The sequence below is a fragment of the Littorina saxatilis genome, linkage group LG17 (genome assembly GCF_037325665.1).
Source record: "Littorina saxatilis isolate snail1 linkage group LG17, US_GU_Lsax_2.0, whole genome shotgun sequence".
NCBI classification, from domain to species: Eukaryota; Metazoa; Mollusca; class Gastropoda; order Littorinimorpha; family Littorinidae; genus Littorina; species Littorina saxatilis.
The window spans coordinates 67,715,833-67,729,945 of record NC_090261.1 but is presented as its reverse complement, the minus strand read 5'-3'; the positions used below and the strand labels follow the sequence as shown (position 1 = coordinate 67,729,945).

Here is a 14,113-nt window from a genome sequence, read left to right as displayed (position 1 = left end):
TGTCTGTATTGATAAGATGTGAACATTTGGCCAGTGTCCGAGATATTGTCAAGCATCCATGAAGACTTCTCATTTTATACTACCGTGTGTATAGAAGCAGTTCAGTATTTTGATCCTGTGTTCACTGGCGTTGCTTCCAACCTAGTTTCTGGCGTGAAGATATTTGTTGTCTGTGTATAAGACTGTCAGAAAATGTGCAGTTCTCACAAGTCTGAACAATCATACTGGTTTCTTTACTGGTTGGGTATGAAAGACAACAATAAACTGTTGTTTGCTTCCAAGAATAGACTTTTTGTTGTCTGCATGTGTGTGTGTGTGTGTGTGTGTGTGTGTGTGTGTGTGTGTGTGTGTGTGTGTGTGTGCATGTGGTTGATCATGTAAAAATGACAGTTTTGTATCTGACTGAAATTTAGGTAGCACGATGAGAATTGAGTGAATAAGATATTTAGGAACAATGGAAGACAGAATTCATTAACAGCACTCAAAGCAAGCAGTCCTTTTATAGTTTTATTATTCAACTCCATTCACGCACAACTAGTTACCACGGACATTTTCCCATCATTTACAACTGTATACATACTCATTGAAGAACACAGAGTTCAAACATTTACCTTTACAATTATCACCAACAACCATCCTTTGATCAGGTAACTGTAACACATTACCTGTCTCATGAACGCATGATGAATGAATGTTGGATGTTAATTCTGCCAAGCATCATGAGCGTACATGCAAGAGTAAACAATCATCAGACATGAGACCAGCAAATGTTCCAAAAGTAGGAAACTAAGCCGGGGTCCAGGGGCCTGGTGGGGTCCAGGGGCAACGCCCGGGTAGGGGGTTCATGTTAGAATTATAAAGGCCATTTTGGGGCCTCTCCTGATAGCAAAAAATTAGATCATGCCTTTTTAAAAAGTTATAAAAACCACAAGAATAATATGTTTTAGCATTTTAAACAAAAGTGTAATTTATAACAATCACACACACACAAAACTTACTTGAAAACTTTCAGAACCAACAAATTTTTTCCACCAAGTCCGTATTTCACCACGCAGTGGCCGTTGTCGCACCACGTGCACACGGCCTGACCGGGAATGGATATCTTGGCCGAGCTGGCGCCTTTCTTTCTTGTTGATAATGACAGTCACTTCTTCTGACAGCCAGTTGGCTTTCCACTTGTTTTTCACATTTTGGTCGTCGATCGTAAGAGCTTCCAAAGCCGACAAAACAATACGGAATCAAGACGCCATGATGCTACCTTTTTCACCTTCGGCGTTTGGAGATCGGCAAAAACCCCCGCGGGTTAGGGGGAACAATTTAAGTCGTAAGAGGGACTAACGGATTCTGTTTCTCCCTTTACCCTTGTTAAGTGTTTCTTGTATAGAATATAGTCAATGTTTGTAAAGATTTTAGTCAAGCAGTATGTAAGAAATGTTAAGTCCTTTGTACTGGAAACTTGCATTCTCCCAGTAAGGTAATATATTGTACTACGTTGCAAGCCCCTGGAGCAATTTTTTTATTAGTGCTTTTGTGAACAAGAAACAATTAACAAGTGGCTCTATCCCATCTCCCCACCACCCCCCCCCCCCCCCCCTTTCCCCGTCGCGATATAACCTTCGTGGTTGAAAACGACGTTAAACACCAAATAAAGAAAAGCCAATCAAAACAACCCGCAAACCGCCATCGGTGAATAATTAAGCCTAGGCAATAATCGTTGGAGATCGACAGCCAATCAATCGACCCATGATACTGCTATGGGTTCAAGCGAGTGCTGGGGTGCGAATGCACTGACTTGACGCAGACAGCTTCAGCTGAACGGTTCATACCACCACCCCCGCCCCCCCTTTTTTTTTTCTCAACGAATTTGCATCGATCTCAAGAATGGTCTGTGAGCTAAGGAAAATATCGGAATTCCGATAAAATTCGGACCAGTCCCATGTCTGAATCATGTGCTAGCATCAAGGCAAACTACTGGCCAGTTAGAAACAAATGTTGACAGGTAAACCTCACAAAAGTAATTTCATTTGACAGTGATAGAGTAAGTCATAACAGGTAGACTAGCTCCCGTTAAAGTGTAATTCGTTTCGCTTGGAGCGTTTGAAGCCACAAAATAAAGCCATCCTACTCCACAAGCCAATGGAGCAACAACATTGGAAAACAGTAGCTTCACCACCAACAACTAAAACAATGTTGCTGATGAAAGCCCAGCTGTGTCCACAGTAATGCTCATACTGGGGAACTACTGTCTTACAAAAACCTAGGGAATAGACTGGGCCCATGCAGAGGCTGCCAAGATTCAGACCCTGTTGGGGTGCAGGGGCAAGGCCCCGATGGGGGAAACCGAAATTGATGCTGTGCATTTCTGGAAGGTATCGGGCCTCTCCTGGCAGGGAATTTCATTATTTTTGGATAGCGAACCATAGCACATTGATCAGTACTTAAGAAATCTTTTCATTAAAGGCTTAATTTTTTTTAAATGGGGGTAGGGGGCGAATTGGATTTTTTTTCATTGAAGATGATTTTTTCCCTCGCAAAAGCAATCGGGTTTCCTCTGTAATGCGCGGATCCGAGGAGAACTCCCCAGCCTGAATGTCGTATCATTACGTACACCAGTCACTGACAAAAAAACCAAGACCGAAACAAAAACTCCTCACTTTACAGTAATGATGGCAGCATTTTTGTCCGAGATGGTGTAGTTGTCCCACTTCTTCTCGGGATCATACGGCTCCCAGCGACTGGCCGGGAAGATGTGCTTGTTGCGCTCGTACCAGCTTCTTAGGCACACCTTCCCCGCGTGAGACTCGTCCTTCTCCACTTTAGCGTCGTTAGTCAGCCGGATATCGTCGTACACGTCGAACATGAAGAGCGGGCCGGACTTGCCCCTTGCCTTGGTGACGATGAAGTCATAGAAGGAGTAGTGGTGGGGGATGATGAGATCCTCCTTCACGTACATGAGCTGGTCCACGCTGACCGGCTTCAGGTCGTTGAACTCCTTGCGCAGCGTGTCCAGGGCACGGTGCAGGAACTGCTGCATGGTGTTGCCCTTCTTTAACTTAATCTGGCGGCGGTGGCCCGAGCCGTCCCAGTAGCTGTAGGTGATGGTGATCTCCTCCGACTTGATGCGCTCCTGCTTCTCCTCCCACTCCTGGCGCAGCTTCTCTCTGTAGGAACACAATGTATGTCAAAATAATGTATCACTTTTTTCTTTTCTTCTGCATTTGCGGACTGCAACTCTGATGTAGACTTGTAGACTTGTAGACACAAGCCAGCTTTTGCTTTGTGACCATTTCTCCCCCGCTATTTGAACCTCAAACCTTCCACACCAGGTGGACAGTCTAATCATTTATTACTATGATTTTTTCACAGGGTGCTCTAACATATTTGAACAAGCCAACAACTGTTTACCTGAGCAGCTCAGAATGAGTTAGTCAACATTTTGACCATTGCCTATGATTACGGTCTTTTCTTCGCTCATTGTGTATTTTCATGCTATTTGTTGACGTATGTCGTGTTCACTGAAGGCCCTAGCTGTGGCAGCGTGCACTGTGTTGTATTGTTGTGGCAGTGTGCACTGTGTTGTATTGTTGTGGCAGCGTGCACTGTGTTGTATTGTTGTGGCAGTGTGCACTGTGTTGCATTGCTGTGGCAGCGTGCACTGTGTTGTATGGTTGTGGCAGCGTGCACTGTGTTGTATTGTTGTGGCAGTGTGCACTGTGTTGTATTGCAGTGGCAGCGTGCACTGTGTTGCATTGTTGTGGCAGTGTGCACTGTGTTGTATTGCAGTGGCAGTGTGCACTGTGTTGCATTGCTGTGGCAGTGTGCACTGTGTTGTATTGTTGTGGCAGTGTGCACTGTGTTGTATTGTTGTGGCAGTGTGCACTGTGTTGTATGGTTGTGGCAGCGTGCACTGTGTTGTATGGTTGTGGCAGTGTGCACTGTGTTGTATTGTTGTGGCAGTGTGCACTGTGTTGTATTGCTGTGGCAGTGTGCACTGTGTTGTATTGCTGTGGCAGTGTGCACTGTGTTGTATTGCTGTGGCAGTGTGCACTGTGTTGTATTGTTGTGGCAGTGTGCACTGTGTTGTATTGTTGTGGCAGTGTGCACTGTGTTGTATTGTTGTGGCAGTGTGCACTGTGTTGCATTGCTGTGGCAGCGTGCACTGTGTTGTATTGCTGTGGCAGCGTGCACTGTGTTGTATTGCTGTGGCAGTGTGCACTGTGTTGTATTGCTGTGGCAGTGTGCACTGTGTTGTATTGCTGTGGCAGTGTGCACTGTGTTGTATTGCTGTGGCAATGTGCACTGTGTTGTATTGTTGTGGCAGTGTGCACTGTGTTGTATTGCTGTGTGCACTGTGTTGTATTGCTGTGGCAGCGTGCACTGTGTTGTATTGCAGTGGCAGTGTGCACTGTGTTGTATTGCTGTGGCAGCGTGCACTGTGTTGTATTGTTGTGGCAGTGTGCACTGTGTTGTATTGCAGTGGCAGTGTGCACTGTGTTGTATTGTTGTGGCAGTGTGCACTGTGTTGTATTGCTGTGGCAGCGTGCACTGTGTTGTATTGTTGTGGCAGTGTGCACTGTGTTGTATTGCAGTGGCAGTGTGCACTGTGTTGTATTGCAGTGGCAGTGTGCACTGTGTTGCATTGCAGTGGCAGTGTGCACTGTGTTGTATTGTTGTGGCAGTGTGCACTGTGTTGTATTGTTGTGGCAGTGTGCACTGTGTTGTATTGCAGTGGCAGTGTGCACTGTGTTGTATTGCTGTGGCAGTGTGCACTGTGTTGTATTGCTGTGGCAGTGTGCACTGTGTTGTATTGCTGTGGCAGTGTGCACTGTGTTGTATTGCTGTGGCAGTGTGCACTGTGTTGTATTGCTGTGGCAGCGTGCACTGTGTTGTATTGTTGTGGCAGTGTGCACTGTGTTGTATTGTTGTGGCAGTGTGCACTGTGTTGTATTGCAGTGGCAGTGTGCACTGTGTTGTATTGTTGTGGCAGTGTGCACTGTGTTGTATTGCAGTGGCAGTGTGCACTGTGTTGTATTGCAGTGGCAGTGTGCACTGTGTGGTATTGTTGTGGCAGTGTGCACTGTGTTGTATTGCAGTGGCAGTGTGCACTGTGTTGTATTGCTGTGGCAGTGTGCACTGTGTTGTATTGCAGTGGCAGTGTGCACTGTGTTGTATTGTTGTGGCAGTGTGCACTGTGTTGTATTGCAGTGGCAGTGTGCACTGTGTTGTATTGTTGTGGCAGTGTGCACTGTGTTGTATTGCAGTGGCAGTGTGCACTGTGTTGTATTGCTGTGGCAGTGTGCACTGTGTTGTATTGCAGTGGCAGTGTGCACTGTGTTGTATTGTTGTGGCAATGTGCACTGTGTTGTATTGTTGTGGCAGTGTGCACTGTGTTGTATTGTTGTGGCAGTGTGCACTGTGTTGTATTGCAGTGGCAGTGTGCACTGTGTTGTATTGCTGTGGCAGCATGCACTGTGTTGTATTGCTGTGGCAGTGTGCACTGTGTTGTATTGTTGTGGCAGTGTGCACTGTGTTGTATTGCAGTGGCAGTGTTCACTGTGTTGTATTGTTGTGGCAGTGTGCACTGTGTTGTATTGCAGTGGCAGTGTGCACTGTGTTGTATTGCTGTGGCAGCATGCACTGTGTTGTATTGCAGTGGCAGTGTGCACTGTGTTGTATTGTTGTGGCAGTGTGCACTGTGTTGTATTGTTGTGGCAGTGTGCACTGTGTTGTATTGTTGTGGCAGCATGCACTGTGTTGTATTGCAGTGGCAGTGTGCACTGTGTTGTATTGTTGTGGCAGTGTGCACTGTGTTGCATTGCTGTGGCAGCGCGCACTGTGTTGTATTGCTGTGGCAGCGTGCACTGTGTTGTATTGTTGTGGCAGTGTGCACTGTGTTGTATTGCAGTGGCAGTGTGCACTGTGTTGTATTGCAGTGGCAGTGTGCACTGTGTTGTATTGCAGTGGCAGTGTGCACTGTGTTGTATTGTTGTGGCAGCATGCACTGTGTTGTATTGCAGTGGCAGTGTGCACTGTGTTGTATTGTTGTGGCAGTGTGCACTGTGTTGTATTGTTGTGGCAGTGTGCACTGTGTTGTATTGCAGTGGCAGTGTGCACTGTGTTGTATTGTTGTGGCAGTGTGCACTGTGTTGTATTGTTGTGGCAGTGTGCACCGTGTTGTATTGCAGTGGCAGTGTGCACTGTGTTGTATTGTTTATTCACTGAAGATTCTGTAAACTGCCTTTTGTTTCTGGATTCTGCCCTAAACCGCAATGTTAAAAGCACAACAATTTCAAGGAAAAGTGTCCCATCCTGCAACCTTTATGAGCTAAGGATCGCCATTTGATCATCATACTGATTTTCGAACTCTTGTATGAGAGGTTGCTCCTGGCCGAGGTGCATGAACCAAAAGTGGGTGCCACCCAAGAGGGAGAGATCAAACCACGGCGTCTGATTTGTTGAAATCACAACAAATCTCAACTTCAACCAATGGGCGGGGATGTAGCTCAGTCGGTAGCGCGCTGGATTTGTATCCAGTTGGCCGCTGTCAGCGTGAGTTCGTCTCCACGTTCGGCGAGAGATTTATTTCTCAGAGTCAACTTTGTGTGCAGACTCTCCTCGGTGTCCGAACACCCCCGTGTGTACACGCAAGCACAAGACCAAGTGCGCACGAAAAAGATCCTGTAATCCATGTCAGAGTTCGGTGGGTTATAGAAATACGAAAATACCCAGCATGCTTCCTCCGAAAGCGGCGTATGGCTGCCTAAATGGCGGGGTAAAAACGGTCATACACGTAAAAGCCGTGGGAGTTTCAGCCCATGAACGAAGAAACAAACTTGAACCAATCTAACAACGCGGCTGGCTCCTGACTGGTTGCTCACTTTCTCAAGCATCTCGGCCCAGATGGCAACAAAAACTGTCCTTGTTTAGAGATGCTGTAAGGTAACAGGGGCTTTAAATGACAGGTATTGCTGTACACATGTTTCTACCTGAGTTTGTTCTCCTCCTCATCTCTGTCTACGTCAGGTAGAAAACTGGTGTCAACCGCTGGGTTCATTCCTGAAAGTAATTCAAAGTAATCACTTTTTTTTTAAACATCAGTAAAATTCCACAGATGCCACCTTCCCTTGTAATTCTATTCATACCTTGCTGGCTCCTTCATACACAATACCAACAATCACCAGACCAAAAGAAAAAAGTCGCGTAAGACGAAATTACTACATTTAGTCAAGCTGCGGAACTCACAGAATGAAACTGAACGTAGTCCGCCGCTAGTGCAAAAGGCAGTGAAAGTGACGAGCCTGTTTGGCGCGGTAGCGGTTGCGCTGTGCTTCATAGCACGCTTTACTGTACCTCTCTTCGTTTTAACTTTCTGAGCGTGTTTTTAATCCAAACATATCATATCTATATGTTTTTGGAATCAGGAACCGACAAGGAATAAGATGAAATTGTTTTTAAATCGATTTCAGAAATTTAATTTTGATCATAATTTTTATATTTTTAATTTTCAGAGCTTGTTTTTAATCCAAATATAACATATTTATATTTTTTGGAATCAGAACATGATAAAGAAAAAGATGAACGTAAATTTGGATCGTTTTATACATTTTTTATTTTTTTTTACAATTTTCAGAATTTTAATGACCAAAGTCATTAATTAATTTTTAAGCCACCAGGCTGAAATGCAATACCAAAATCCGGCCTTCGTCGAAGATTGCTTGGCCAAAATTTCAATCAATTTGATTGAAAAATGAGGGTGTGACAGTGCCGCCTCAACTTTTACAAAAAGCCGGATATGACGTCATCAAAGACATTTATCGAAAAAAAGAAAAAAACGTCCGGGGATATCATTCCCAGGAACTCTCATGTAAAATTTCATAAAGATTGGTCCAGTAGTTTAGTCTGAATCGCTCTACACACACACACGCACAGACAGACAGACAGACAGACACACACACATACACCACACCCTCGTCTCGATTCCCCCCTCTACGTTAAAACATTTAGTCAAAACTTGACTAAATGTAAAAACAGCAAAGCTAAACACAGAAGTTTATGGTTTAGTAGTTTAATATTCTATCATATATATTTATTGTAAAATTTTTTCGAAAACTTCGATATTACCATAAGGGAGGGGAAAATTACCATTATCTGTGTCATCAGGTTAACACAGAAGAGCAACTTTTGCCATATATAAATGTAAAAAGAAACACATTCTTAACCTCTCAAAAGCCCCCCAAATTATGCAATAACTCTGAAAGCTTAATTTTAGTTGTTTTAATGCCTTGAATTAATTCTCACCAAATCGCTTTTTTTTCTTTGCCTCTGCCTCTCTCTTTGCCTTTGCCTCTGCCTCTTTCTGTTCTCTTCTCTCCTTTTCCTTCTCATCTTCCTCCTCATCATCATCATCCTCATCTTCATCAAGGTCAAAGGACAACATGTTGATCTGAAACACAAACAAAAAAGTTTTCATTTTCACGGTGACCATCTGAAAATAATGCCCAGGTACCACAGATGCTGAGAATTGATTTGCAAGCTGTTTCACTTTCATTACTGCTATTTTTGAATTTGAGGGTAAGATCACCACAGAAAATTACATAGTTAGTAGCAGAAGAGAACCTCACTTTGAAGCCACAAAAGCCAAAAGTTTTCTCATTAAAAGAAAACAAGTCGCGTAAGGCGAAAATACAACATTTAGTCAAGTAGCTGTCGAACTCACAGAATGAAACTGAACGCAACGCAATGCAGCAAGACCGTATACTCGTAGCATCGTCACTCCACCGCCCGTGGCAAAGGCAGTGCCAGTGGAATTGACAAGAAGAGCGGGGTATTCGTTGCGCTGAGAAGGAAAGCACGCTTTTCTGTACCTCTCTTCGTTTTAACTTTCTGAGCGTGTTTTTAATCCAAACATATCATATCTATATGTTTTTGGAATCAGGAACCGACAAGGAATAAGATGAAAGTGTTTTTAAATTGATTTCGAAAAAAAAAATTTGATAATAATTTTTATATATTTAATTTTCAGAGCTTGTTTTTAATCCAAATATAACATATTTATATGTTTTTGGAATCAGCAAATGATGGAGAATAAGATGAACGTAAATTTGGATCGTTTTATAAAAAAAATATTTTTTTTACAATTTTCAGATTTTTAATGACCAAAGTCATTAATTAATTTTTAAGCCACCAAGCTGAAATGCAATACCGAAGTCCGGGCTTTGTCGAAGATTACTTGACCAAAATTTCAACCAATTTGGTTGAAAAATGAGAGCGTGACAGTGCCGCCTCAACTTTCACGAAAAGCCGGATATGACGTCATCAAAGACATTTATCAAAAAAATGAAAAAAACGTCTGGGGATTTCATACCCAGGAACTCTCATGTCAAATTTCATAAAGATCGGTCCAGTAGTTTAGTCTGAATCGCTCTACACACACACACAGACAGACACACACACACACACACACACACACACACACACGCACACACACACGCACGCACATACACCACGACCCTCGTCTCGATTCCCCCCTCTACGTTAAAACATTTAGTCAAAACTTGACTAAATGTAAAAAGGCAGGAAGATACCACATCAAAAAATAACATAGTTAAATCACTGAACATCTGACTTCAACAGTCGTTAAGTACTGGTCAATAAAAACAAGGACGTCGTCCCTCTTTAATAAGACAACACTGACCAATTGACAACTACACAGTAACCATACAGTCTCTTGGCATGTTTGAAAATAAAGAAGCACTGCATGTATAACAAGCATGCAACTTTCCTCCACATAATTCATACAGTACAATTAACCTCCCTTTTATCAACACCCCTTAATGTAAGACACCCCCCCCCCCCCCCCCCCCCCTCTGTCATGGAAAGAGTCTGACCGAGACTACAGGTCGTGTACCAAGACATTAATCATAGAGATCACGTGTTTCCGCCCACCACTCTCGGCATGGCGTGCCCTGAACTGAGTTATGTTTGAGTTGTATTTTGTAACGTTTACGAGCGAAGTAAACTCGCCATTAACGTTCCCTGTTGTTTGAGTGTGATATATATAATATATATATATATATGAACGCTCGACACACAACACACCCCCCCCCCCCCTTTCTTTTAAGACCTTGATTTTTTAGATTGCTTGTTCCTAGCCTCAGTAAATTTACCTCCATTGTAAGACTCCGTTCTTCTCAAGACCTGATTTTACTCAGGCTTCTTGAGGTCTGAAAATGGGGGTTCAACTATATATATCTATTCTACCGGTCAGCTTTCAAATAAAACAGCAAAGTCAAGCGCAAAATGAAAACATCAAAGGCAGATTGATGATGCAGACACCGCTCACCTTTCTTTGCTCCTTTTTCTTCTTGTCCTCCTGTTTCTGTTCAGCGCTGTGTTGCTGCGACTGCTTGTGAGCCATCTGCTTCTCTCGCTCCTTCACCACAGTCTCCTGCTTGGCCCTCATCTCAGTCAGGGTCACCAGACCTGGAAAAACACATCACAACTTTCCAATAAACATATGGCTTAATTACAACCACGTGCAATACACAGGAATGTCGCCTTGCTTGAGTACATTTGCACATTCAAACACAACAAAGTACAGAAATGCTCACTGAATTGCTTTACAGTTATACACACAAACTCTTACACACACTCCACATTATACCGAGTTCACATCATATCCACTTCACCTGTGGTAGTTTATTTTATTAGTACATGTACTCTTTTTAGACCTTTGCAGAATCTCAGCATTTCTTGCAAGATATTTGTGAGACATGCTCTCTCATAACTATGCTTCAAAATTCGCAAGAATTTCGAGTCTTTGCAGCTCTGGCGAGATAGCTTTACCTAATGTTTTACAATGCTTTGAAGTTTGCAAGAGCTTGTGACTGTGAGACCTTGGAAATATCGATAGGGTCTGTTGCTTGTTATTGTGTTAAAATGTTATCTATTTCTGGTTTAATTGGCAGAGGACTCTTTAGACTAGCTGCAGTCTCACATCATCACCTAAATCTATCGTCATTCTTATCATGCAAAATGACTTATTAATAATACACTGTACGCTTACATGAAAGTTGAAACTGAAAATAAACTTTATTACTCCCAGTATGTTGTACATAAAAACTTAGCTAGATACCCTTCGTTAACATAAACACTATCCTTCACAACTTCATCATCTAGCTGTGGCCTTAAAACAAGGCCAGACTGTCGTGGAAAAAAGTACACACTATAACTTGTATAACTATAACAGTATAAGTAACTAACTTTAAGAAAATGTCACACATATCAATTCCGCACAAAAAAACTACCACATATATTATATACTAGAGGAATACCCGGCTTCGCCGGGGTGAATCGCGAGACAGAGACAGACAGCGTGGCCAAATGTAACCGAGTGCCGAAACACCACAATCATATTTGAAGCCGAAGTCCACTCAAACGGGATTGAGAATAACTGTTATGGCTTCTGGAAGGAAGGCCTGAATATTCAGTCACACAGATAGATAAAAGATAAATAAAATCGTTTATTTAACGTCACTCTGTAAAAACATTGGCGACATTTGTCTTAGATTAACAAGAAGGGCAAAGCCCATACGACTCACATGCTTTACACATTTTTCCTACCAAAATACATGTGACCTTGACCCAAGGTCAAGGTCATCCAAGGTCATGCAACACAAAGCTGTTAATTCAAGACATAGGAAGTACAATGGTGCTTATTGGCTCTTTCTACCATGAGATATGGTCACTTTTAGTGGTTCACTACCTTATTTTGGTCACATTTCATAAGGGTCAAAGTGACCTTGACCTTGATCATATGTGACCAAATGTGTCTCATGATGAAAGCATAACATGTGCCCCACATAATTTTTAAGTTTGAAACAGTTATCTTCCATAGTTCAGGGTCAAGGTCACTTCAAAATATGTATACAATCCAACTTTAAAGAGCTCCTGTGACCTTGAAGCAAGGTAAACCAAACTGGTATAAAAAGATGGGGCTTACTTTGCCCTATATATCATATATAGGTGAGGTATTAAATCTCAAAAACTTCAGAGAAAATGGGAAAAATGGGAAAAATAGCTGTTTTTTAGGCAACATTTATGGCCCCTGCGACCTTGACCTTGAAGCAAGGTCAAGATGCTATGTATGTTTTTTTGGGGCCTTGTCATCATACACCATCTTGCCAAATTTGGTACTGATAGACTGAATAGTGTCCAAGAAATATCCAACGTTAAAGTTTTCCGGACGGCCGGACGGACGTCCGGACGGACGTCCGGACGGACGTCCGGACAGACGTCCGGACGGACGGACGGACGACTCGGGTGAGTACATAGACTCACTTTTGCTTCGCATGTGAGTCAAAAACACACACAGGCGCGCACACAAACTTTCCCTTTATGTACAGTGGTTCATCACCCACCCACCCCCTGCACACTCTCGCTCATCTACCACACCAATGCCGCCAGACCACATCACAAACAGAACTCTACAATCCACAGGTGTTGCCCACACGCACACACAAACACACACACACACACAGAGACGCCGTATATATATATGTATATCTATATCTATAAATATATAGAGATAGGTGACAGTGTATTTTTCGCGTGGCTATAAATTGATTCGACCTTTTCACTTTGACAGTAAGAACAACTTCCGGGTGCAAGGGAAGCGTTCTGGACAGCGCAGTGACATTCTAAAAATAGTAATGTAGTCAGTAACGGGAATATGGATTGAAGCCACACGATGGAAGGGAGATAAACGCAAAACACTGGAGAAGATAAGGAAGAGTTACTGGGAATGGTGAAATGAACAGAAAAACCAAAATTGGTTCAGCGCTGCGCGCTGAGAGCACGTGTTGAAATATCTCAGTCGATGAGGTTGTGTCCGGGGTGTAGCTGAATACGGTGTCCAAATTTGAAAAAGATCCACCGAGAACTTTGGCGTTGTGATGTGGTCTAGCGGCTTTGGTGTGTCGGTATGGGGGCCCGGGTAGCTCAGGTGGAACCAAAATCGGTTCAGCGCTGCGCGCTGAGAGCACGTGTTGAAATATCTTATCGATGAGGTTGTGTCCGGGGTCTCTCTGAATAAGCCCACCAAATTTGAAGCAGATCCATCGAGAACTTTGGCCGTGCATCGCGCACAGACACACAGACACTAGTCGTATATATATATATAGATAAGGGGTCAATCACGCAGACCTATTTGTGTGGTTTAATGCATAAAAGGTTTTGTTTGTTTGTTTGCTTAACGCCCAGTCCACCACGAAGGGTGATATCAGGGCGGTGCTGTTTTGACATTTAACGTGCGCCACACACAAGACAGAAGTCGCAGCACAGGCTTCATGTCTCACCCAGTCACATTATTCTGACACCGGACCAACCAGTCCTAGCACTACTATACTAACCCCATAATGCCAGACGCCAGGCGGAGCAGCCACTAGATTGCCAATTTTAAAGTCTTAGGTATGACCCGGCCGGGGTTTGAATCCACGACCTCCCGCTCACTGGGCGGACGCCTTACCACTAGGCCACTAGGACACCGGGTGGCGGTAACAGTAAAGTGTGTACATTGCCCCAGATAAATGCAGTATTTATACAGCGCATCCCCTTCAATAAATGTGTGTACATACTTTGAGTGTAATTCTATTGTATAGTTTCCATGTTTATAAAATGATATTGATATCCTTATACTTTTTGTATGTGTGTGTGGCCTATTGAGTTATTTATTGTATTTGTGTATGCGGGTGGAAACAAAGACATTAGAAGACACGGAGAGAGTTTTGATCAAAATAAGATTACCAATCGTGCTCGATTTCAGCGTCTGTTCAATGGCATCATAATGTGCAGCAAACTTGTTGGTGATGCTGCCAATCTTCAATTCCTCTTCAATCTTTTTCTTCTTTGCCTCGAGATCTTCTTGTTCCTTCTGCCGTTTTTTGATAAGATTGGCCGCTCTTCCGGCTTCCGATGAAGCTCCCTTATACTGGGCCATTTTTCAGGTAGGGCAAATTAAAAGACAAGAAAGCCAGAATTGCCTGACAAAAACAAAACCAGACGATACTCTTCATCCGGAACCGGATATAGTGAAGCGGAAGATGTACTAACGCAT

The 14,113-nt window shown here is 43.3% G+C and overlaps 1 protein-coding gene across 1 annotated transcript; it reads right to left on the bottom strand.

Moving 5' to 3' along the window:
* Positions 1 to 493: 493 nt before the first annotated feature.
* LOC138952295 (protein FAM50A-A-like) lies at positions 494 to 14,081 on the bottom strand. The gene is made up of 5 exons (XM_070323927.1): positions 13,804 to 14,081; positions 10,343 to 10,482; positions 8,299 to 8,443; positions 6,987 to 7,056; positions 494 to 3,161 (listed from the first exon to the last, which is right to left on the bottom strand). The coding sequence occupies exons 1-5, from the start codon at positions 13,994 to 13,996 to the stop codon at positions 2,651 to 2,653; spliced, it is 1,059 nt and encodes a 352-aa protein (XP_070180028.1). The 5' UTR covers positions 13,997 to 14,081; the 3' UTR covers positions 494 to 2,650.
* Between the last annotated feature and the right edge of the window lie 32 nt (positions 14,082 to 14,113).